Source organism: Neofelis nebulosa, chromosome 14 (assembly GCF_028018385.1).
Source record: "Neofelis nebulosa isolate mNeoNeb1 chromosome 14, mNeoNeb1.pri, whole genome shotgun sequence".
Classification (NCBI taxonomy): Eukaryota; Metazoa; Chordata; class Mammalia; order Carnivora; family Felidae; genus Neofelis; species Neofelis nebulosa.
This window is the reverse complement of record NC_080795.1, coordinates 46,652,550-46,675,086: the sequence shown is the minus strand read 5'-3', so window position 1 is coordinate 46,675,086 and position 22,537 is coordinate 46,652,550. Positions and strand designations below refer to the sequence as shown.

The 22,537-nt window shown below is 41.1% G+C and overlaps 1 protein-coding gene across 2 annotated transcripts in view; it reads left to right on the top strand.

Annotated features, from left to right (window-relative positions):
• The window catches only part of SNX31 (sorting nexin 31), a 71,404-nt gene extending 49,072 nt beyond the window's left edge, over positions 1–22,332 (top strand). For both annotated transcript variants that reach the window (XM_058698700.1, XM_058698699.1), the window contains 5 exons: positions 2,863–3,066; positions 9,297–9,410; positions 12,289–12,366; positions 18,405–18,461; positions 21,289–22,332. In XM_058698700.1, the coding sequence (XP_058554683.1) occupies positions 2,863–3,066; positions 9,297–9,410; positions 12,289–12,366; positions 18,405–18,461; positions 21,289–21,381 (546 nt within the window). In that variant the 3' untranslated portion in view covers positions 21,382–22,332. The remainder of the gene's footprint in view (positions 1–2,862; positions 3,067–9,296; positions 9,411–12,288; positions 12,367–18,404; positions 18,462–21,288) is intronic.
• Positions 22,333–22,537: the final 205 nt, after the last annotated feature.

Sequence of the window (22,537 nt, the reverse complement as noted above, 5' to 3'; positions counted from 1 at the left end):
ATTTGGATATAATTGGATATATCAGCTACTTTGGATACAGTTAGAGATTCTAACTGAGATTCATTCCTGTTCCATCAACTTTTTGATTTAATGATTTAGTAGGAATATCGTGCTTACCATGTGCTATACTCTACCAAAATCTGTATTCATATTTTTGACACAAAACGCATTTTACGTCTATGATGAGTGTTTTACCTGATTTTACTATATTATCTGTCATAGTCATCTTGAAAAAACTTCACTTTGAGCAGGGCACCTGGGTGGCTCAGTAGGTTGAGTGTCAGACTTCGGCTTGCGTCATGATCTCACAGTTCATGAGTTCGAGCCCCACATCAGGCTCTGTGCTGACAGCTCAGAGCCTGGAGCCTGCTTCGGGTTCTGTGTTTCCCTCTCTCTCTGCCCCTCCCCTGCTTGTGCTCTGTCTCTCTCTCTCAAAAATAAATAAAAACATTAACAATTTTTTTAATGAAAAAATAAAAAGTTTACTTTGAGTGTATGAATTAGATGAAAAAATCTGAACCATGATTCAAATGAATTTAACCGATACTCTCTTGAAGCATCTTGAAGGATACTGACATCAAACTGGCATTATTTAAGTGTTTGTGATGTTCTTCTCCTGCTAGTAGAGCCATCATGGTAACAACTATTGCTTTACTTTATGTACATGTGCAAGAAAACCTGGAGTTGCAAATGAGTGGAATTAATTTAAAGGAGGAATTCGTTGATCTAAATCATAGGCTAACTACAGCCCATGGACCACTGTTTTTGTAAATGAAGTTTTATTGGCACATAGCCATGCTCATTCATTTTTGTACTGTCTAAACCTGTTGTTTGTGCTAGAACAGTAGTTACAATGGAGGCTGTATACCCACAAAACTGAAAATGTTTACTACATGGCTGTTTACAGAAAAGTTTGCCAACCCTCGATCTAAATGAAAATGTGTGGACATACCTTCTGCAGTTACCTATGTTAAATTATGTTTTTCAGGTGTAAGTTTCTTAAAGAAACTAATTTTCTTTAAAAAAAAAAAAAAACTAATCCTTGCAGATTTCTCTTAGTTTTCCTAAAGTCAGTAACATTACCTGCTTCTCGAATGACAAATCCCAACAAGCATTTGAATGACTTGCTTATTCATCACTGACTTTCTACAGAAATGGAGCTTAACTGTTATTATTTTTTTGAATGTTTATTTATTTTGAAAGAGGGAGGGAGGGAGAGAAGGAGAGAGAGGGAGAGAGAGAGAATCCTAAGCAGGCTCCATGCTGTCAGCGTACAGCCTGACACGAGGCTCAGACTCAGTAACCAGGAGATCATGACCTGAGCCGAAATCGGATGCTTGACCAACTGAGCCACCCAGGCGCCCTGTGGAGCTTAACTTTTAGATACTTTCACTCTTTTAGAAGATCGCAGCCAGGAGTTGATTATAAAAAAAAGTTTTTAAAGGTGTTACCAAGCAATAAGGGCTTGTATCATATAAGAAAGAAGAAACTATTGTAGCAAGAGCTTGAAACTGCTCTTTCTGCTCAGTGACAAGATAACTCCGCCCCCCCCCCACCCCCCCAGCACACAATGTATCTACTCAGGACCTGTCATTTCTGATGTTTCCCACTGACCCAAGGGGAGGAGGCCTGGCAACTTCATGCAGCTTCTAAGTCAAATAAATGCAGCACAATGAGCTGGTATGAGGAGGTGTGGCTGGAAGGGACAGGAACCTCAAGTATGTCTCCTATCTCATATGAACAGTCAGCTATCCCTCACTGCTCATGTCTCAGCACATTTCACCTTATCAGAGAGTGCTTCATGTGGTCCTTGAAGGGACTTGGCCCCCCTTCAAAAAAGGATCTGGAAAGTGCCAGGTTGTCACTGAGTGATCTTTCTTCTTTGACCACGTGTTAAAGTGAGAACTGCTTTTTCTGAGCACGTGTCTCGCACATCAGGCAGGACCCTGGTGAAAGCTGGAAGAACAAGATCGAGAGAGGTCCCCAAGCTAATATCAGCTTAGTTAAAAGCAGTGGTTAATAATAACACTTTGTTACAAAAATGAAAAGTCCTAGGAATAGATGTTGTCAGGACAGGGTGCCTGGACCACACTTGTGAACTGCAACTATCCTCTGTCCTTAAGCCAAGTCAGAAGCAGAGGGAAAGCTAAACCTTAAAAGTCACATAAAGGTGTTCCCTTGACACTTTGGGGCTGTCTGTAACCCTATTTAGAAAGCAGACTCACTCTCTCATTTCATTGCCATTCGCAAAATCTCTTCCTCTGACAATTCATATATTCATCATATGGAGCAGACTGTAAAAACTACGTTCTTCCTACATAGACCTCAGCTTAGTTAAAAACAAAAAAAAATTTTTTAAGGAGGCTCCACACCCAACATGGGGCTTGAACTCAAGACCCTGAGATCAGGAATCACATGCTGTATGCACTGAGCCAGCCAGGTGCCCCAACAGCATTTTAAATATACACTTTTTGTGTATTTTGCTGTTGAAACCGGCTGAGATAGAATCCTATCTACTCCTTCATTTGGTTCACTCTATTCGTCTCCATTCATCGTTCACTCCCTGAATATTTTCACTCCCACTATGTACCAAGCACTGCAACAGGAGAAGAGACACAATGGTGAATGAGGCAGAAATGGTCCCAGCCCTGGCGGGACACACCATGAACTTCCCCAGGCCTTATTATGTCAGGGAGCACAAGGGACACCGTCTTCATTTGTATCATCCAGAAAAAAAGGCGCTTTCACGGTGACTCCGTCCCATGTGTGCTCCTAGAATGGCAGTAGCTTCCGGCATGAGGCTGTTACCTTTTTCAAGTCGTCTTTTGCTTCTTCCGACCTGCCCCCGCCCACCCCGTGCAGTTTTTGGAGCTGTCCCAAGAGGTACGGCACTATGGATACCTGCAGCTGGATCCCTGTACCTGTGACTACCCGGAACCAGGCTGTGGGGCCGTCCTTTCTGTCGGCAATGATGAGATCAGCTGCTGCATAACCCTGCCTGATAACCAGACCCAGGAAATCATCTTCCAGATGAGCAGAGTGAAGTGCTGGAAGGTCACTTTCCTCGTAAGTATCTTGGCACTTTGCCTTCCCCAGGATTTAAAGTCTCAACCCGGGGCGACTGGGTGGCTCAGTCGGTTAAGGGTCTGACTTCGGCTCAGGTCATGATCTCGCGGTCTGTGAGTTCGAGCCCCGCGTCGGGCTCTGTGCTGACAGCTCAACCTGGAGCCTGTTTCAGATTCTGTGTCTCCCTCTCTCTGACCCTCCCCCGTTCATGCTCTGTCTCTCTCTGTCTCAAAAATAAGTAAACGTTAAAGTCTCAACCCGTGGTTTCAAGATCCTAGTGTTTGGGGGTGACAAAGTTGGGACTAGGGACATAGGCCTGCCATTTGTATCACTCTCTTGAGTGGGCTGGCATCTAAGCCATATTAAGCATCACCTAAGGTAAAACCTGTCAACGGGCTGGTACGAGGGTCCCAACCATAGCAGTAGAGACGCCCGTCTCACCACTTTGCAGCAGCAGGCTTCTCTACTGCCGGAAGGGTGGCTCTTGTGATACAGCCTATAGAAACAATGGCTACTACTCTTTGAGTACTCAGTACATCCTCAGTACTGACGAGATCTTTACCCTCGGAAACTGGACGCCGACCAGTAGAGCTCTTCTCAAGGATCCCTGGCATCATCCTGCCATTGCCGTCTCCTCCCAGAAGAAACCCTGTGATCAGATTTATTGAGTGCCTGCTTTGTCCCGAGTGCTCTCCCGGATGCTGCCACATCTGGTATTCAATTCAATTCTCGCAATAACTCAGTGAGCTGAGTGGGATTATCCCCTTTACGCAGGAAGCCAGATTAACTAGTAGAGGTGAAACACTATTAGAGCAACCGTGACCCCCAGTTGCTAAATCCATGGAATCCACGGGGAGTTTTTAGCCGGCACGATACTAGACCTCTCTGTGGCATTTGACTCTGTCAACCATTTCTTCCTTCTCGAAATTCCCTCTCCTCCCCCCCCCGCCCCGCCCCCCACCAGTTTTGGGTCTGCTTCTTCCTCTGAGCACTTCTGAAGTGCTGGCTTCTCCTGGGGTTCCATTTCCATCTTTCCTCTAGGTCTTCCCTGAAAGCAGTTATCCACGTCTCTGTCGAAATGTCCATTATTTCTCTCTGTCGAAACGTCCATTATTTCCTAACGCCTTCTGGACATCTTCACCAGCTGTCTCACAGGCATCTCAAACTCAGCCTTTCCCCAAACCAGACTCGCCCTTTCCCTCTCATGCCCATCCTAGAGACCTTCCTCCTATGTTCCCCATCTTGGTAAACAGGACTTCAACCACCACCTGCTAAATGTCAAACCAGCAATCTTGACATTATCAGCATATGAGTTCAGTCTTTTACATTGATGGGAACTTGTGTTGTGGCTCCGAATCTGGTCTGTCTTGGTAAACGTTCCATGTGCTGTTGAAAAGTGTGTGTATGTGTATTCTGCCACTATTGGGTGGAATATTCTAGAAGTGTCAATTAGATCAACCAGTTGATAGTGTTTAAATCGCCTGCATCTTTATATATTTTCTACTTGTTCCGTCAGTTATTGAGAGAAGAAGAAGGTTAACACCTTCAAACGCAATTGTGGGTTTATCTATTGCTTTGAGTTTTATCCGTTTTTTCCCTCTTTTCCTACCTTTTGAAGAAACTAAGTATTTTATGATTCCATTTATATATACCATTTTTAAGCTATGTCCTTTCATTTATTTATGGTTACTTTAGAGTTTATAAAGTACTTTTTTAACTTATTACATTCTACTTTTAATCATTATACCACTTCACAAAGTATAAAAACCTTACAATAGTCTACTTCTATTTCCCCTTTTGTAATATTGTCATACTTTATTTTGACATGTATATATAACCTCATGCTACATTATAATTATTTTTGCTTTTATTTTTCAAATTTTTTTAATGTTTATTTTTGAGAGAGGGAGAGAGACAGAGCTTGACCAGGGGAGGGGCAGAGAGAGAGGGAGACACAGAATCTGAAGCAGGCTCCAGGCTCTGAGCTGTCAGCACAGAGCCCGACACGGGGCTCGAACCCACGAACCGTGAGATCATGACCTGAGCTGAAGTCGGACGCTTAATTGATTGAGCCACTCAGGCGCCCCATAATTATTTTTGCTTTTAAACAGTTGAATCTTTTCATTTAAACTTTTAATTTTGACGTAATTGTAGGTTTGCATGCAGTTGTGAGAAATGGTACAGAGATCCTGTGTAGTTTCCCCCCACTTTTCTCTAGTTGTTACGTCTTGCAAAACTACAGTACAGTATCAACACCACAATATTGGCATTGATACAGTCAAGAGTTGGAACATTTTCATCATCACAAGAACCCTTCACGCCGGCCTTTTATAGCTCTACCCACTTTCTCTCACCACACCTCTCCTTAGCCCCAACAAACCACTGATCTGTTTGCCATTTCTATAATTGTGTGATTTCGGGAGTGTTAGGTAAAACTTTGGAGGTGACGGATATATTCATTACCTTGATTGTGGTGATGGTTTCATAACTGTACCCATATGTCCAAACTCATTAAATTGTGTATATTAAACATGTTCAGTGGTTTGTTTTTTTTTTTTTACATCAGGTATACCTCAATCAAGCTCTTTATTAAAAAACAGAAACACTCATAAAACAGTTATGTATTGATCAGTAGATGAAAATGTTGTAGCCACACGTTTGCAGGAACCCGGCCCCGTATTTCCCCTGGAACAATGATTCAGTGTTCAGTATTTCACTATGTACAGTGGCTTCATAGAACACGACTACTGTGAATAATAAGAACTGACTATATTTAGGATGTAAAAATATAAACAAAAATAAGGAATTGATTCCCTTAAAAATGTTCTGTAATGGAATCATATGGCATGTAGCCTTTAGGACTGGCTTTTCTTTACTTGGCGTAATTCTTTGGTAACCCATTCAGATTGTTGTTTATATCAGTAGTTTGTTTCTTTTTATTGCTGAGCAGTATTCCATGGTATGGAATGGGCGAGATTTATTTAACCATTCACCCAATAAAATGTATCTGGTTGTTTCCAGTTTTTAGCTGTTATGAATAAAGCTCGTGTAAATGTTCGTATATATGTTTTGGAGCACAACTCTCCATTCCTCTGGCGTAAACTCAGGAGTGCAACTGCTAGGTTATATGGGAGTTGCATGTTTAGTTTTTTTTAAGACTGAACAGTTTTCAAGGTGTCTGTGCAAATTTACATTCCCACCAGTGATATACGAGCCATCTTGTTTCTCTGCGTCCTCATCAGCATTTGATGTCACTGGTTTTATTTTAGTGTGTAATGATATTTCGTTGTGATTTTCATTTGCATTTCCCTCATGGCTGATAATGTTGACCGTCTTTTCATGTGCTTATTTGCCATCTGTATATCTTCTTTGGTGAAATTTGTTTTTCATATCTTTTGCCTATTTTCTAATTGAGTTGTGGGTTTTTCTACTGCTATTTTAAGAGTATTTCATACATTGTAGATACTAGTCTTTTGTTGGATATGTGGCCTGCAAATATTTTCTCTCACTCTGTAGTTTTTCATCCTCTTAACAGGGACTTTTGCAGAGCAAAAGTTTTTAATTTGATGAAGTCTAATTCATCAGTTTTTCCTTTTATAGACCGTGCTTTTCAGTGTCAAGTCTAGGAACGTTTTGCCAAACCCTAGATCCTGAAGATTTTTTCTTAGAGTTTTTTTCCTAAAGGTTTTATAGTTATAGGTCATACATTTAAGCCCATGACTCACTCTGAGTTAGTTTTCATAGAGGGTGTGAAACTCAGAACCACGTTCCCTTTCCTGCCTGCGGAAGGGCACTTGCTCTGACGCCTTTTGCTGCAAAGGCTGTCCTTTAACTGAACTGCTTTTGCACCTTTGTCGGATATCAGTTGGGCACATGTGTGTGGACTTATTTCAGGGTTCTCTATTGTATTCTATGATGTATGTGTCTGTCCCTCCACTGGTACCACACAGTCATTGTGTTCCTTTGTAACCGCTTTATCAAGATATAACCTACATACCATGCAATTCACTTGTGTGAAGTGTACAATTCGGGGGAATTTCATACGTTCACAGAGTTTCACATCCATCACCATAATAAATTTTAGAGTATTTTCATCACCTCAAAAAGAAGCCCCCATACCTCTTAGCTCACATCTGTGTCCCCATTCTACCAGCTCTAAGAAGGTACTAATCTGCTTGTCTTGATAGATTGACCCATTCTGAATATTTCATTATTATTTTTAAGTTTATTTATTTATTTTGAGAGAAAGAACATACACAGGCATGCACCTGAGTAGGGCAGGGGCAGAGAGAGAGGGAGAGAGAGAATCCCAAGCAGGCTCCACGCTGTCAGCACAGAGCCTGACGCGAGGCTTGATCTCACAAACCACAAGATCATAACCTGAGTCAAAATGAAGACTTGGCCACTTAGCCGACTGAGGCACCTAGGCACCCCTGGATATTTCATTATTCATGGAATCATATATGATCTCTATGACTGGCTTCCTTTACTTAGCATAATATTTCCACATATTACCTTATCATAGCATGTATCAACACTTTATCCTTTTCGTGGTCAAATAATATCTTGCTGTATGGCTATACCGAATTTTGTTTATTCATTCATTCATTAACGGACATTTGGGTTGTTTCTATCTTTGGTTGTTATGAGTTATGTTGCTATGAACATTTGTGTACAAGTTTTTATGTGGACATAGGCTCTCATTTCTCTTGGGTATATGATTAGGAGTGGAATTGCCAGTACCATAGTGGTATTTTTATGTTTAACTTTGTGAGCAACGTCAAGGCTGTTTTCCAAATAGTCTGATCCATTTTATATATCCACCTGCTGTGTATGAGGGTCCTCTCCACACAGGCACAGATCATTGTTCAACCAAAGATCTGAAAAGAGCTCTCGGAAGCTCTCTGTCTGTATCAGTCCTTGTCTTTGGTCCTTTTCTCCACAAATTCTAAACTCAACTTCAAACTCTTATCTCCTTCTCCTCAACTCAGCAAGACCTCTGGGCTCGGTTTGAGTCTCCTTCCCTGCACTGCATTCTGGAAACTCCTCCAGGCAGTGAGCTGGGTAACGATAGGGCTCACCTCATGTGTTTTCCTTCTCCTTGGGTTGACAGAACTGGATTATCTGTTGTTCGGTGTCTGAAAACAGCTATTTTTCAGTTCATATTTTGCCCTGCTGCTCTCAGATCAATATTTCTAAAATATAAATCTGTGTGATTATCCAGCTTTTAAAATCTGTTCATGCATGCCTGCTGCCTTCAAGATGAAGTTTAGACTCCTTAACTTAGCTTATAAAACCTGTAACAGCTAGGGCTTTTTTTAGTGGCCAGCAATAGAAACCAACACTTCTGGCTCCAGTGGAAAAAAAAAAGAGAGAGAGAGAATTTATTGGAGGGATACGTGAAAACCCACTGATTTAAAGGAAAGGCTGAAGCAGAGGCTTAGGAAAGTCAAGAACCAAAGGAGCTCAAGGTTTCTAGGAAACCGGAATTCTTTATCAGGACCTGCTCTTTGGATCGCTCCACTCTGGAATCAAATAAGGGGCATAGAGAGTATTTGTCCAATTGCCCTGAACTTGGGTAATATGTGTCCCCCCTCCAGGAGGGCAACGTTCCCTGACAGTCCTACCTAGATGGCCACAGCAGAGGAGAGGTTCTCCCACGGGCATGAGACTCCATTACAAGGAGAAAGGAGGATAGAGGCTGTATAGCAAAACTCAAAGCTGCTTCCTACAGAGCTTTCAGGATCTGGCCCCAGGCTGCCTCTTCTCTCGCATCCCTACACGTCTTGCAGCCTGGGCTTTGGTGCCACACTTGATCTCTTGCCACATTTCCAGTGCGCCAGGTCCCCCCCTGCCTCGGTGCATTTGCACTTGTTATTTCTTCTACTAGGAACCACTTGTGCCCCCAGAACCCCACCCCCACCCCAAAAACCCCACAACAAACTTGGAAATTTTCTACTGCTGCTGCTCAGATACCAGCCCCCTTCAGGAAGCCTACCTTTACACTCCTAGTCTGGATTACATGCCCATCCTACTTCCTTCCATAGACCTGTGTTTGCTTCCCTTGTAATACTTAACATAGCAAACTGTGGTGACTTACTTTCATAGCCCCTCCTAGACTGTTGGCTTCTTGGGAAGAGCCACAGTATCACTTGTTTTGATATTTTGCCCGGCACATAATAGCCACCTAATTTTCTACTGAATATTAAATAATCTCTCTTCCTCTGTAGGGAACTCTGCTGGATATGGATGGACCTCAGCGAACTCTCAACCAGAACTTAGAGCTCAGATTTCAGTATAGTGAAGACAGTCGTTGGCAATGGTTTGTTATTTACACCAAACAGGTGAGTTCTCAGGACAGAGCATGAGACCCTGTGCTGAAAGGCTCTCTTGCCTGCTGGGGTGAACAAAGCACATTATCCTAACCCATCCAGAGCAGAGTTCTAGAATACACTGTACACTCCATTTTTGGCCTATAATACTGTTTAATTTGTTTATTTTTTGTTTTATTCTACTAGTCACTGCAGGCTTCATGTCAATTTGAGAAATGCATTAAGTTACTAAATAACAGAAGACTCAACTAATCGTGGCTCAGACCAAGGGCTGGTGAACTTTTTCTCAAAGGGCCAGATGATAAATATTTTAGTTTTGGGATCCATATGGCCTCTGTTGCAACTACTCAACTCTGTTGTTGGAGTGCAAAAGTAGCCCCAGACAATATGTGAACAAATGGGTATAGCTGTTTTCCAACAAAAATGTGTTTGTAAAAATAAGTGAGGGGCTGGATTTATTGATCTCTGACTCAGACAATATAGATTTTTATCATCTACACTTAATAAGAATACTAGAGGTAGATGATTGACAGCCCTATCATAAAAGCTATCCCTTTTATCTAGAAGGCAAAAACTTTGCCTCGGAAGCCCCCACAGACTTTCCATTAGGTCTCATTGGTCAGAGCTGGGTCACATGACCACTCCTAGCTGCAAGGGAGTCTGGGAATCAAGTATTTACCAAAAATAACAGAATTTGTGATCAGCTTAGAGTAAGCATGAGCTGGGGGCACCTTGTCATCAGACAAAATCAAGGTTCTGTTGGGAGGGGAGGGAGCTGTTGGGGAGCAAACTCTCCAGGTCTTCCATGGGCTTATAATTAAAGTTGGAGCAAACATTTTAAGATTTCATTTTCTAAACAACAAATTCAATTGAAAAATTCTATGAACTAACTTAAGCTATTTCAAATTGGAATCAAAATTACAGATATTCTAAAACGAAACCAAAATATCAAAGCAATCTTTGTGGCAGCATTACATTCAACTTAAGTCACTGGTGATCTCACTAAGTTCCAGGGAGCATTCTGGTTTCAGGTAACCAAAGGTCCCTGAGAATCTTTACCTCTAGTATAGTTGCAAATCATGAGATACTACACACCAAGGTCCTCTGAAAAACATGAAGTGCTAACCAAAGTCTAGATTAAAGAGATGGGCCCTCAGTTTCACCTTGAATATGAAACATCCTTAGGGAAATGGTAGGATGGTTTGCAGTCACTTGGAGAGATGCAAGGTAGATCTTGGCAGTGAAATTATTTCCCCTTGCCCAGAATGCTAACTGCAGTAGTTAAATTTTATTATCTTTTAATCTAGTCTGTACCAAATGAGTTGAAGCCACTATACAGAGTGTAATAAACATTCTTTTAAAGGACTCCTAGTAGGGTCTTATTTCCTTTGGAGTTTGGATTTATTGATATGTACCCAAGAGCTATGTATGCAAAAGGCAGAAATACAGCTCGTTTGCCCTGCAAACACAAATGAGGGCTTGGACCCCAATGTCTTCTAGATTCTTTAAACAAAAGCTCAGTGCCTTCATATTTAATAAATCCTACCTGATTTATAGCTAAGTCTTAATGTACATATCTGTGCACATTGTATAGGAATATGGAATCGGTTCACACCTTACGGGGCATTATTAAACACCTCTCCTATCTGTATCAACTCAGATAATATTGTTTAACTATTTCATACCCTGGTTTTGTGTAGGGTATCTATGTACACAGATAAACAGGGTTAGTTCTTAGCTAAACCAGGAAATCAAAATTTGTTTTTGTGTATAAATCCCACATCTGTTACTCTTTTCCTTATTGGTAGCAGTACCTTTCTTCTCTCCTACTTCCTTTCTCTCCCCTTAAATAAAATAAATTCCTGTCATGCTCTACAGTCCTGCAAGACTTTGAGATGCTATCTGTATGTAGCTATTCTCCCTCTAACTCTACTTTCTATGTCCTATCCTCCAAGGGTCTCTGCTTTGGCTACCATCCCGACTTGGGTTTTCTCTCTTCCCTTTCTTCTCCTCTCCATCATCCCCTCCCACCCTCCCCAGTGCAGTGACCATCCTTGAGCACAAACTTATGCTAAGGTCCTATGACCACAAGCTTTGAGCTTTGTTGTCTCAAACTTTCGTAGGGCCAAAAGAGAAAGGTACAAGCCAAGAATTGAGAGCAGAACAAAAGAGAGAGAGGATTAGTGGGAAAGAAGCAAGTGGGGAAATCGTAGGGAACCTTAAATTGGCACATGGGGTGAAGGTCTTGGAAAAAGGAAACCCTAGCGTTTGTATGACAAGATGTCTAATGTCTGTGTCTTGGCACTAACAACGACGAGCCAACAAAAAGCCACAAGTGATATTGGGGGCGACCATCAGTCTTAAAAGTGAGTGATTAAAGATACCAGAAAAATAGGAAAGTGATAAAAAAACAAAATTTTTTTTAGTTCATAAAAGCCATAAGGTGTTAATATACCCTTTCAAATAGACAGGTTACTATTTATACCTAGTAATAGGTCTCTCAATAATCATGCATACAATTAAATATAAGATTGACCATCCTCGGTTGATTTGATTACAATAATAAGCAGTTTTTATTATTTGTTGCTTGTAAGACATGAGCAGCTTACAAAGTAAAAAATAGGGGGGAGTTTTAAGAGGGAAAAAGATTAGTAAATGTAATGAGTTTTCAGTCGTTTTAAAAATTTACTGTAAGTATATCTATGTAATTGAGAAAATGTATGGCTACTAGCTAATTGCATCGTATGCAAATTTATGGAAATTAAAAAAGAAATTTAAATTCTTAAACGTGTACTCTTGGAGAGCAGAGCTCAAAATCTGCCTTGTGGTGTGAGGAGAGAAGAAAGACGATCTCTTCAGCTGAGACACTTCTTTATTTCTGGATTTTCAGGCTTTTTTGCTGAGTAGCTGCTTGAAAAAGATGATCTCAGAAAAGACGGTAAAGCTAGCTGCAGAGAATCCAGAAATGGTAAGTGCTCTTATCCGTGTATATTTTTCAGTTAAGTTCCCACCATCAGCCTATACTAACCTACACTGATGAATGCTGGTCCTCAAGGGAGGAACGTGACCTCCCAGAAGTGAGCTCCTCTGCCTTCTGGGAGCTCAGTCTTTAGAGTTCAAGCCATTTTTCCAAGACAGGTGTCCTTACGTTGCTGAGAACTCTCCAACCCTCTACTCTGTATTCTTGTATTTCTGCTTTCCCCCAAATGGAAGATTCCAGATTTACCATAAAAACTACCTCATAAGGTCAGGATCCTGAGAGGTCTGCAACATAGCAGCGATGAACTTCAATAAGCTCTCCAGTTTTGTCTCTAGAAAGAACTCACAGCTTCTTGAAATTTCCACCGTGACAAATTAAGATGCCGTTAGCAGTTGGAAGAAGCCATAGAGTGAAAGAAGCTCTCAAGGCTATAAATTTTTCTCAGTGTAAGATTAAACTTTGCTTTTCTAGTCTGCGTCTCTTCAATAAAGGCCTAGTAACTCCTTGCAAAGGTTGGTGGCGAGCTGTAAAAAGAGACACTGAGATATTAAACTTGTCTATTTGCCTTGTCACCATCATGATATGAGCATATCCCAATAAGACAGTACAGTTTATGTTTTAAAAATGATTACAGGGGCTCCTGGGTGGCTCAGTCGGTTGAGCGTCTGACTTCGGCTCAGGTCATGATCTCACGGTCTGTGAGTTCGAGCCCGCGTCGGGCTCTGTGTCGACAGCTCGGAGCCTGGAGCCTGTTTCGGATTCTGTGTCTCCCTCTTTCTCTGACCCTCCCCTGTTCATGCTCTGTCTCTCTCTGTCTCAAAAAAATAAATAAACGTTAAAAAACAATTTTTTTTTAAATGATTACAGGGGTGCGTGCGTGGCTCAGTCGGTTAAGGTTCCGGCTTTGGCTCAGGTCATGCGCGCACTGTTTGTGAATTTGAGCCCTGCATCAGGCTGTCTGCTGTCAGCACAGAGCCTGCTTTGAATCCTCTGCCTCCCCCTCTCTCTCTGGTTCTTTCCTGCTCACGCTCACTTGCGCACTCCCTCTCTCTCTCTCTCTCTCTCTCTCTCTCTCTCAAAAAAAAAAAAAATAATTAATTAAAAATATTTTTAAAAAATGATTACAAATACTAAAGCCTGGTTGACATTTATAAACGTATTTTTTTTTTTTTTGCAAAATGTTATACGATCTTTAAAAATGCAACAGAAAACATTTGGAAATGTTCCCTAATATTTTCATTTAAATTGAGTCCTTTCTAAGAAGATGGGTGACGTCTTCAGTTTAACATTGCTCTTTCCTAGACTTTGCAGCTTTTTTCTGAGAAAATAGTTGCACTTTACCCTTACTTCTCATTCTTCTAGAACTGAAAATATTTTCCCAGGGAAAATAAAATTCACTCCCCCCTTTGTATTTGAAGAATTCAAAATGTATTACAGCATAGCAAATCAAAGCAATAAAAGAATTGTGGATGCTCTTTTTAATTTTTTTTTTTTTTTACATTTACTTATTTTTGATAGAGACAGAGCACAAGTGGGGAAGGGGCGGAGAGAGAAGGAGACACAGAATCTGAAGCAGGCTCCAGTCTCTGAGCTGTCAGCACAGAGCCCAACGCCGCGGGGCTCGAACTCACAAACCGCGAGATCATGACCTGAGCCGAAGTCGGATGCTTAATGGACTGAGCCACCCAGGTGCCCCTGGATGCTCTTTTTAAAAGAGTAATAAAATCTAACCTCTTAGGATGGACCCCCTTAGGCTCCACTTATTATATATATATAAAGAAGAAAGAGAAAAGTAATTAACTGAAGTAGCCCCGTTAAAAGGGAGAAGTGCTCTCAAATGTGGCTGAATAAAATGTAAGCCACTTGATGCAGGAAATACTTGTACAATGAATAGCTAAAGAGTTTGCTAAATAATAAGAGAAGGTAGTGACCTATTTAAAGTTTTCAAGAAAAACAACCACACTAACTACATTCTTCAGATTTGCACACAAATTGAAATCTACACTTTCTCTGTGGCTGATGGTGAAATCAGCATGTCAGTCAGTACTTGCTTTATCCTAATACTTAACAAGTTTTATTTCCACAAACTCTTTTTCTTCCCTTTCTTTCTTATTCTGGTTCTTGAAAAGCTAAACCCTTCTTCTGGAAAACTGGGCTTTCAAGGGGATGTTGTTGGGATAGTCCACACTTAAACTTGAAATCTCATCTACAAATGCCTGGGTAGAATGAGACCCCGGAAGGTGAAAAGAGCACACAGATTAGCTCCCGGAACGTATGCTGGGTTCTGGGCTTCCTCACAAAGTATCGAACAAGTCATTTTGTGGAACTTAAAGTAGCCATATAAATTTATGACTGTGACATCCGCTCATTTTCTAGGTAAACACGTAAAGTCTGAATTGACCCATATCACTTATAAAAAAGGCTTGTATGGACTAGGATAGAGAGGTCTCTATTTTGCAAGGCAGAATAGATTCCAAGATTTTGATCATCATGAAGAATCAGGAGGGGGGAGAGAAATTAAGGAAGCTGTAACTTAATGAGCCCCACAAATAAAGCAGATAGTCCCTAGAAGCAGATTAAATAGTACTACTTTATCCTAGGAAGAAGAAAGATGTTGAAAGAAGAAATTTGTGCTAACTTAATTAACTTAGTTAGCTATAGGTGATGCTTTCAAAGGTAAGACCTGAACCATTTCCGAAGAGATTGTTAAAATTTGAAGTCAAACAGGGGCACCTGGGTAGTTCAGTCAGTTGAGCGTCCGACTTTGGCTCAGGTCATGATCTCATGGTTTGTTGGTTCAGAGCCTGGAGCCTGCTTTGGATTCTGCGTCTCCCTCTCTCTCTCTGCCCCTCCCCCTCTCACATTCTGTCTCTCTCTCTCTCTCTCTCTCAAAAATAAACATTAAAAAAATTTTAAAAATTTTGAAGTCAAACAAATGTACTAAAAAAAATGTAAACACAACAACAAAATCATGTTACATTCTTAAAGGCAGTATTAACTACAAATCAGAAAGGAAAAAAATGTAACATTCTTTTTAGAGCTACACCCCTACACAAGAACCTTTAATAAACGAATTTTGTTAGCATTTGCTACTCGTAACGAGAACAGAATTTTAAGAATTATTTTATTGGGAAATAAAATGTATTTGTCAGGAGTAGGTTAGGCTACATATAACAAAGAACAAAACAAGACAGAAGAAGGGTCCCATGCAAGATAACAGTTTGTGTCTCTCTCAACTAAAAGAAGCCCAGAGGTGGGCAGTCTCGGGCTGGGAGAGCTGCTCCATAATGTCACCAGAGACCTTTCTGCTCAACCGTTTTTAGTGTGTGGCTTTTACTTCATGTTGAAAATGGCTGCTGGAGCTCCAGTCATTACATCCACATTCTAGGCAGCAAGTATAAATGGAAAGTATGAATGGTTCATATCTTTTCTTTAAGGAGGAGTCTCTGAAGTCCCACCGAGTTTCTGCTTGGCTCATTGGCTAAGAGTTAGGCACACCACAGGCCAACACCTAGCTGCAGGGAATCTGGTAAATGTAGTCTTTTTACAGAGTATGCTGTCTCTCCAAATAAGTTTGGGTGGTATCACTAAGAAGGAAAGGCAGAATGGGTAATACAGGAGGCTACAGCAATCTCTGCCATTGAAAGAAATCTAAAAGACATTAAGAAAAGAAGGCAGATGTATTTTATGCAATCCATGTGTTCCTAATGAATTTCTGAAAATGTATCATTATTATGATCTTGTCTATTGAACCATAATCTGAATATCTGAGAGGTATCAGGCATAAGATGGTGAATAATTTTCTGAGTTGAAAAACAATTTATATTTTTAATAATCCATACCTAATTTGTCTTATTAGCTTGTATATTTTCTTCCTTAGATTTACTAAAAAGTGGGTCTGAATCTCTAAGTTGGTTTTCTGGAAAATGGCAAAGCACCAAACGGCTTTATGATTCTGGCTTGCCTCATACCTCACACCCCCAGCGCCAACTACCGTCACCATATGTATTTTTCTCTCCACTCCTCTTTCATTTGGAGCAAGATCAGACTATGTAAAAGGTCACTGGGCTCAAAGATCATGATGTAAAGTGTGTTTCCGTTACGTGGCGAAGAGGGGAAACACCAAGGGCAGTGTTATCTGAGGTCCCAAGAATGTCAGCCTTTGAATAGTTGGCGTTGTCTAGAAAACAGAAGTACAGACATACTACGGCTCTCTTGAGAATGGCCTGAGCGTGGCAGGTGGACAAAATTTTGGAGAGCCAGGGGGAAATTACCGTGTGGGAATAAGTAGTTAGATTATCAACAGAAACTACCTGGGCATGCAGGAATACCACATCATGACAAAAGGATTGGCTCTCTTCTCCCCTCCCCCTCGTAGATAAAATGTTTAAAGCCTTTCTTGAAGTAAGTAGGAAATAGATTATATCAGAAATTGCTCGATAGTTTGTAGTGGGTTCTATTTTATTTATTTCGACATAAGGAGGGGGGGAAGGTGAAAGAGAACAGGAGAGAGAAACATTCTGAGCTGTTTTCCCCCATATTCTGTGTATTTCATTGCACCTACTTCCAAGCTATAATGTAATATTGTAACCAATAACAATACCATAGCAAAACATGTAAGACAACAGGGCATTAATTTCTCATTTACCAAGACTTAACAACTGATTTCTTAAAGTTATTAAGGTAGGCTTCAAATATATGAACTTGTCTATTAAGAATACCAACCTAGAGGAAGTCCTCCGCATCCCTCAAGGCAATCTATTTTATAACGGTACTAAGTTAACTGTAGTTAAAAGACAGTGACCCTCTTTTGCAGGGTCATGTTCTTTATCTCACCTACTTTGAAATGTTCCACCCTGTACTCTCATGAATAGTAATCAATAATAAGCAATTAATTCACACCTCAATCGTTCACTTACAAATGCCTATATTTATGATTATGCCTATATTCATAACATAGGTTGGGAACTGAGGATCCAGAGTCAAGGAGTTTGTGGGAGGAGAAAGGCAATTAGTAAGGAGGCCTTATGGCTAGAGAGTGATACATTGAGACGGGCACATAATGCTAGTTGCTTAGTAATCGTGTTCTTTTCCTCTAAGAAGAGTCAAAAAACTCTTTCTCCCCCACCCTGCTCTGTGCCCTGGAGACTGATCTCTGTGTGCTACAACCTTGCTCCCTGGCCTCCCACTGGGCTCACCCACTGGGAAAACCCAGCAAGACAGGAGTGTGGAAGAAAAGTGAGATGGGGGGAGGGGGGGTGGGTATTTCTCCAGTTCTGTCCCTGCTGGGTCTCTGTGGCTGGCACAGCCTTCTGCTGAGGACCACGCTCCTGCAGGTGGCCTGTCCTCTCTGCAGTGATAGCTGCTCTCCGTCCAGTAGCAGCTGCTACCCTTGCCCCTTCAGGCCTAGACGTGGTAAAAATGACCCTCCAGCCCCTCACTGCTAGCCCCTGGGGGCTCCCACATCCCTTCATTGATTCACTTTAATCCTGCCCACACCTCCATTAAATAGTTCCTTTTTAAAACGCCCCTCAGGAGTGCACCATCTGTTTTCCGCCGGGACCCTGACTGTTATATTAAGTTTACCTTATGTACACGAGGTATATTCAAGTGTCTTGAACTTCAGTTTGATCTTCACTTGATTAATGGTGCCTTTTGATTAATCAAAGCCCCATTTGGCTTTGATTCAGCGTATGGATTGGAGCTCTGTGGATTATTTCAGGATTTAGGAGTTCATTTCGTGTGAAGTCCTTTTAGAAGCTGTGTTAAATCACAAAATCTATAGGCAGCCACCAGTGTTAAACATTAAGCTGTGCTTCACGTTTGGGGGGCTCAATTTCTGCAACATTTGTACATTTGCAAATAAAGAGGGAATGTGCCAATGGGAAGCAGGTGTGCCTGCTGACTGGAGGCCTTCGAGACCATTAAGAGGATTATTGTGGAAGGGGAAATGTGCTAGTTAAATAGATTATTTGTGTGCTTGCTTCTCCAGGCTGTGCTGACTGACATTTTACTAATCTATTTAGCAGATTGAAGTTCCAGAACAAGGCAAAAGTAAAAAATGCCACATTCAACAAAGCCAGGTCTGTGAGTAAAATTATGTAACCGATACATTATAATTTTTGATAAATCTGCCCCTTTCCCCCTTTAAGTAACCAAAGTCATTCTACTTTTAAGAAGCAGCCAGAATTTTCTTTCTCAGAAACTCCTCCATGTAGGATTGGGCCAATTGGAGGACCATCACAGAAGTATGGCATTTTTACTGTGGTGCCCGGTAGAGCCAGGAGAAAATGCTTTCCTGGATTTTTACATAGAAAATTTCCAGGAAGAACACAAAATTCTCTAGCAATTTTCTTCCATACTCAATACATTTTTTTTTTTTTTTTAAATCCTCTTTCTGGCTTACATTTTAGTTTCGTGAGTTCTCTGCAGTGGACTCTTCATACAACAACCTTTAAGTTTATTAAATATTGTTTGGAGCATTTAGGTCTGTTGGGCAGTTAACAATAACAGTAAATATCATAAAGAAAGCATTAGTAGGCACTTATAGCCAGGCACTGTTCTAAGTGCTTTTATGTGGATTAACAACATTCATTCTCACCAAAGTCTTATAAATAAATCACTGGAGGTGACGTCCAAGTAGCATTTGAATGAACTCATTTGACTGGGAAGGTCCACCCTTTGTACATGCTCTGCTGTGTATATAAAGGTACTAAGTATCTAAGTACAGTACTTATACATATATAAGGCCCTTTCGTGAGTGAATAAGCTCAGGAAAAACACTGACAAACAGGCTAAATGCGGGGCGCCTGGGTGGCTCAGTCGGTTGAGCGTCCAAATTCGGCTCAGGTCATGATCTCACAGCTCCTGAGTTCGAGCCCCGCGTCGGGCTCTGTGCTGACAGCTCAGAGCCTGTTTCCAATTCTGTGTCTCCCTCTCTCTCTGCCCCTCCCCTGTTCATGCTCTGTCTCTCTCTGTCTCAAAAATAAATAAACGTTAAAATTTTTTTTTTTTAAAAAACAGACTAAATGCAAATCTTACCCTCTTTCATAATAACAGCATTTCTGCCTGCTTAGGTCAGAAACAAGAGATAAGAACTCCACCATGCACTGGTGATGTGTCCTCAGGCAAATCAAAAAACTAAATGTTTAAGGGGCTCCTGAGGTGCTTATTAAAATGCAAATTCCTGGGCGCCACTCCAAAAGATTGATTTAGTAGATCGGCATGGGTAGCAAGCACACCAAGGGGGAACACTGCACCAAGCTTCAGTTTCTTTACCCGTAAAGTGTAGGCGGTAGGTGTTCACTCCATCGCAGCAGAGTGATAGCGCAGAGTTGTGGTTCTCGGTGAGCTGCACATTGGAATTACCTGGGGAGCTCTAAAAGCAAATGATGGCTGGGCCCCACCCTCAAAGACTCTGGTTTAATATGTCTACGGGCCTGGCAACACAATTTTTAAAAGCTCCTCAGCTGGTCTAATGTACAGCCAGGACTGAAGCTATTATCCTAGAACAGTGGTTCTCAAAGTGTGGTCTCTAGAGCAACAGCATCAGCATACCTTGGAAACTTAGAACTTGAAATTCTCAGGTCCCAAACCTACCTACTTCATCAGAAACCCTAGGGATGGGGGCCAGGAATCTGTGGTTTTAGCCCGCCCTCCAGATGAATCTGATGCATGTTCGGTTTTGAGAGCCACTCTTCCAAAACAACAGGCAGCACAATACACAGCACAACTATGATCAACATTGAAACTAATTCACGTGTCCTCTCTAATGAGCAGCAACGGTAAACTAGGCCAACCTCCCTCATGCTCCGAGCAGGGCCAGCATATCAGAAGGTGTCCAAGTATATTGAATCCCAACTTATTTAGCATACATGCATTCCATGTATGACTTACTTAGTCCTCACAACAACCCAGCTATTATTATTATCCTCGGTTTATAGCCAAGAGAACGGAACACAGAAAGGTTGAGGAGCTTGCTCAAGGTAACACAGGCAGTGAATGACAGAACCAGTAACAGAACTGAAGCACTCTTTGTTGTTTAACCCATCAAGTTTGTTTGTTCCTTTAGCCACTTTGCCATGGGTTCTATCAAGACAAATCCCTCATAGAAAAAAAATTAGCTTAGCTGCCCATGGAGGCACACTTATCTTACCAGGGACAAAACCATAGGCCTTGAGGTTTCATAACTACTGAAAGCCAACTATTCACTCACTGAAGGTTTATAGCAACCATAACCTCTTAAAAAGTTTTAGAGTAACTATAAACCTTGCTAAAAATGTGTGTTTGTGTGGCGTATGCCCTAAAGATTTGGAGTGAAGTTAAAAATTGAAAGTTGCTTAGCTTTAAGAGAGGGGGGAGAAGGACAAGAGGCAGAGTTGAAATGTTACCTGGAGACATTCCAGTGCCTGGCAAGGCCTTCTGGACACGTCTACCTTGGCATACCAGCAGGAGGCACTCTCAGCCCGAAAACATATACACCTACCCCAAAGTAAAGCTTCTACTGGAAAAAAACTACTTGGAATAACCATTGTTTAAATAAGTGTAACCTTTCCTGTTGCCTTTTTAACAGTATTTTAACATTCTTGACTTTTTTTTTTTTAATTTTTTTTTTTCAACGTTTTTTTATTTATTTTTGGGACAGAGAGAGACAGAGCATGAACAGGGGAGGGGCAGAGAGAGAGGGAGACACAGAATCGGAAACAGGCTCCAGGCTCCGAGCCATTGGCTCAGAGCCTGACGCGGGGCTCGAACTCACGGGCCGCGAGATCGTGACCTGGCTGAAGTCGGACGCTTAACCGACTGCGCCACCCAGGCGCCCCTCTTGACTTTTTTATTGTTGTCATTATTGTTGTTATGGAAATTATTTCCTTTCACATACATTTCTGACCTCTTTTTATTTCCTAACAGAAAGACTCTTCTCGGTTTCCACCAAGGAAAAGCAAGATTGAGATAGCCAAAGCTGACTGTGTTTTTGGGACCATAAAGGAAGAAGATCTTTGATGAGAAACTCTCACTTTTAAAAATGTCCTTTAGGGGCTCTCTCGACAGTGAAAGAGCTTAGGAATTGAAAGTGGGCTTCCTAGCATGAGTGGAAGAAGTTAAACTCCTTCCCCTTTTCTTCTGACGTTAAGATGGGCAGTGTTGACCAAGAGTACTTCAGAACTCTGTTAATCTCAAGATTAAAGAGAACTATGAACCACAGTTATATAGTTTGATTTAAGGACTCATAAATGACAGACAACAAATCCAAAGCAATTAGTATGTCGTTTGTTCTTTTCTCCCCGCCCCAAAAGAGATGTGTGCCTGGCTTGACGAAGTCTTCAATCTGTTCTGATATTACATGAATGAAAGGCTCGGCATAAAACACTCTAAATGTATTGGGGGTTAGGTTCTGAAGGCATGACTCAACACCTAAGGAAAATGTGGCTCTAAGAAATGGAATCATTGAAAAAGAAATCTGGATGGACTTCACTGATCTGTCCACAGCACCAGGGCAAGGAAGTGATGAAATACTTACTTGTTTCCTTACATAAGTCTGAGTCCACCAATAGCGATGTACTCAAAGGGATAGGCTGCCCACTTCTCTGTTTCTCCACTGATGTAACTGTATTCTGTCTTTAGAATATGGAATTCAGTTCAGTAAGCATCACACTACTTTGAATCTTTTTTATTTTGGAAAGCAATGGGGCCCTGCACTCACTGTCGGATACTGTGTATGTCTCTTAGCTTTAAGACTATGGATACTTTTTAGTTTTTTCCTTATCTGGTTTCAGTTTATCATGATAATAAATGTGATTACATATGGAATTAAGACTGCAGTTAGGGAGAGAGACAGAAGAATTTATGTAATGTAATTAGATAAAGTGCAATATTCTAATGTTCTTTTCTAACTGGATTGTGTAACTAATTATATAATAAATATGAAATATATTCTAGTGAATATAAAATTTACTGATGAAAATTCCGAGACTGATCTTTTTGAAGTGTAGAGTCGATTAAATCCCTGTACTGTTTATACAGCAATGCCTCTAGCCATCGCCTCTCATACCATAAAGTTTTATATTTTAGGCGATAGTAGGATGTTTTTGCAGGGGGGAGCCGTTAGCATCCCAAGTCACCCACGCTGACTGTATTAATTAATTAGAATACATTGTCA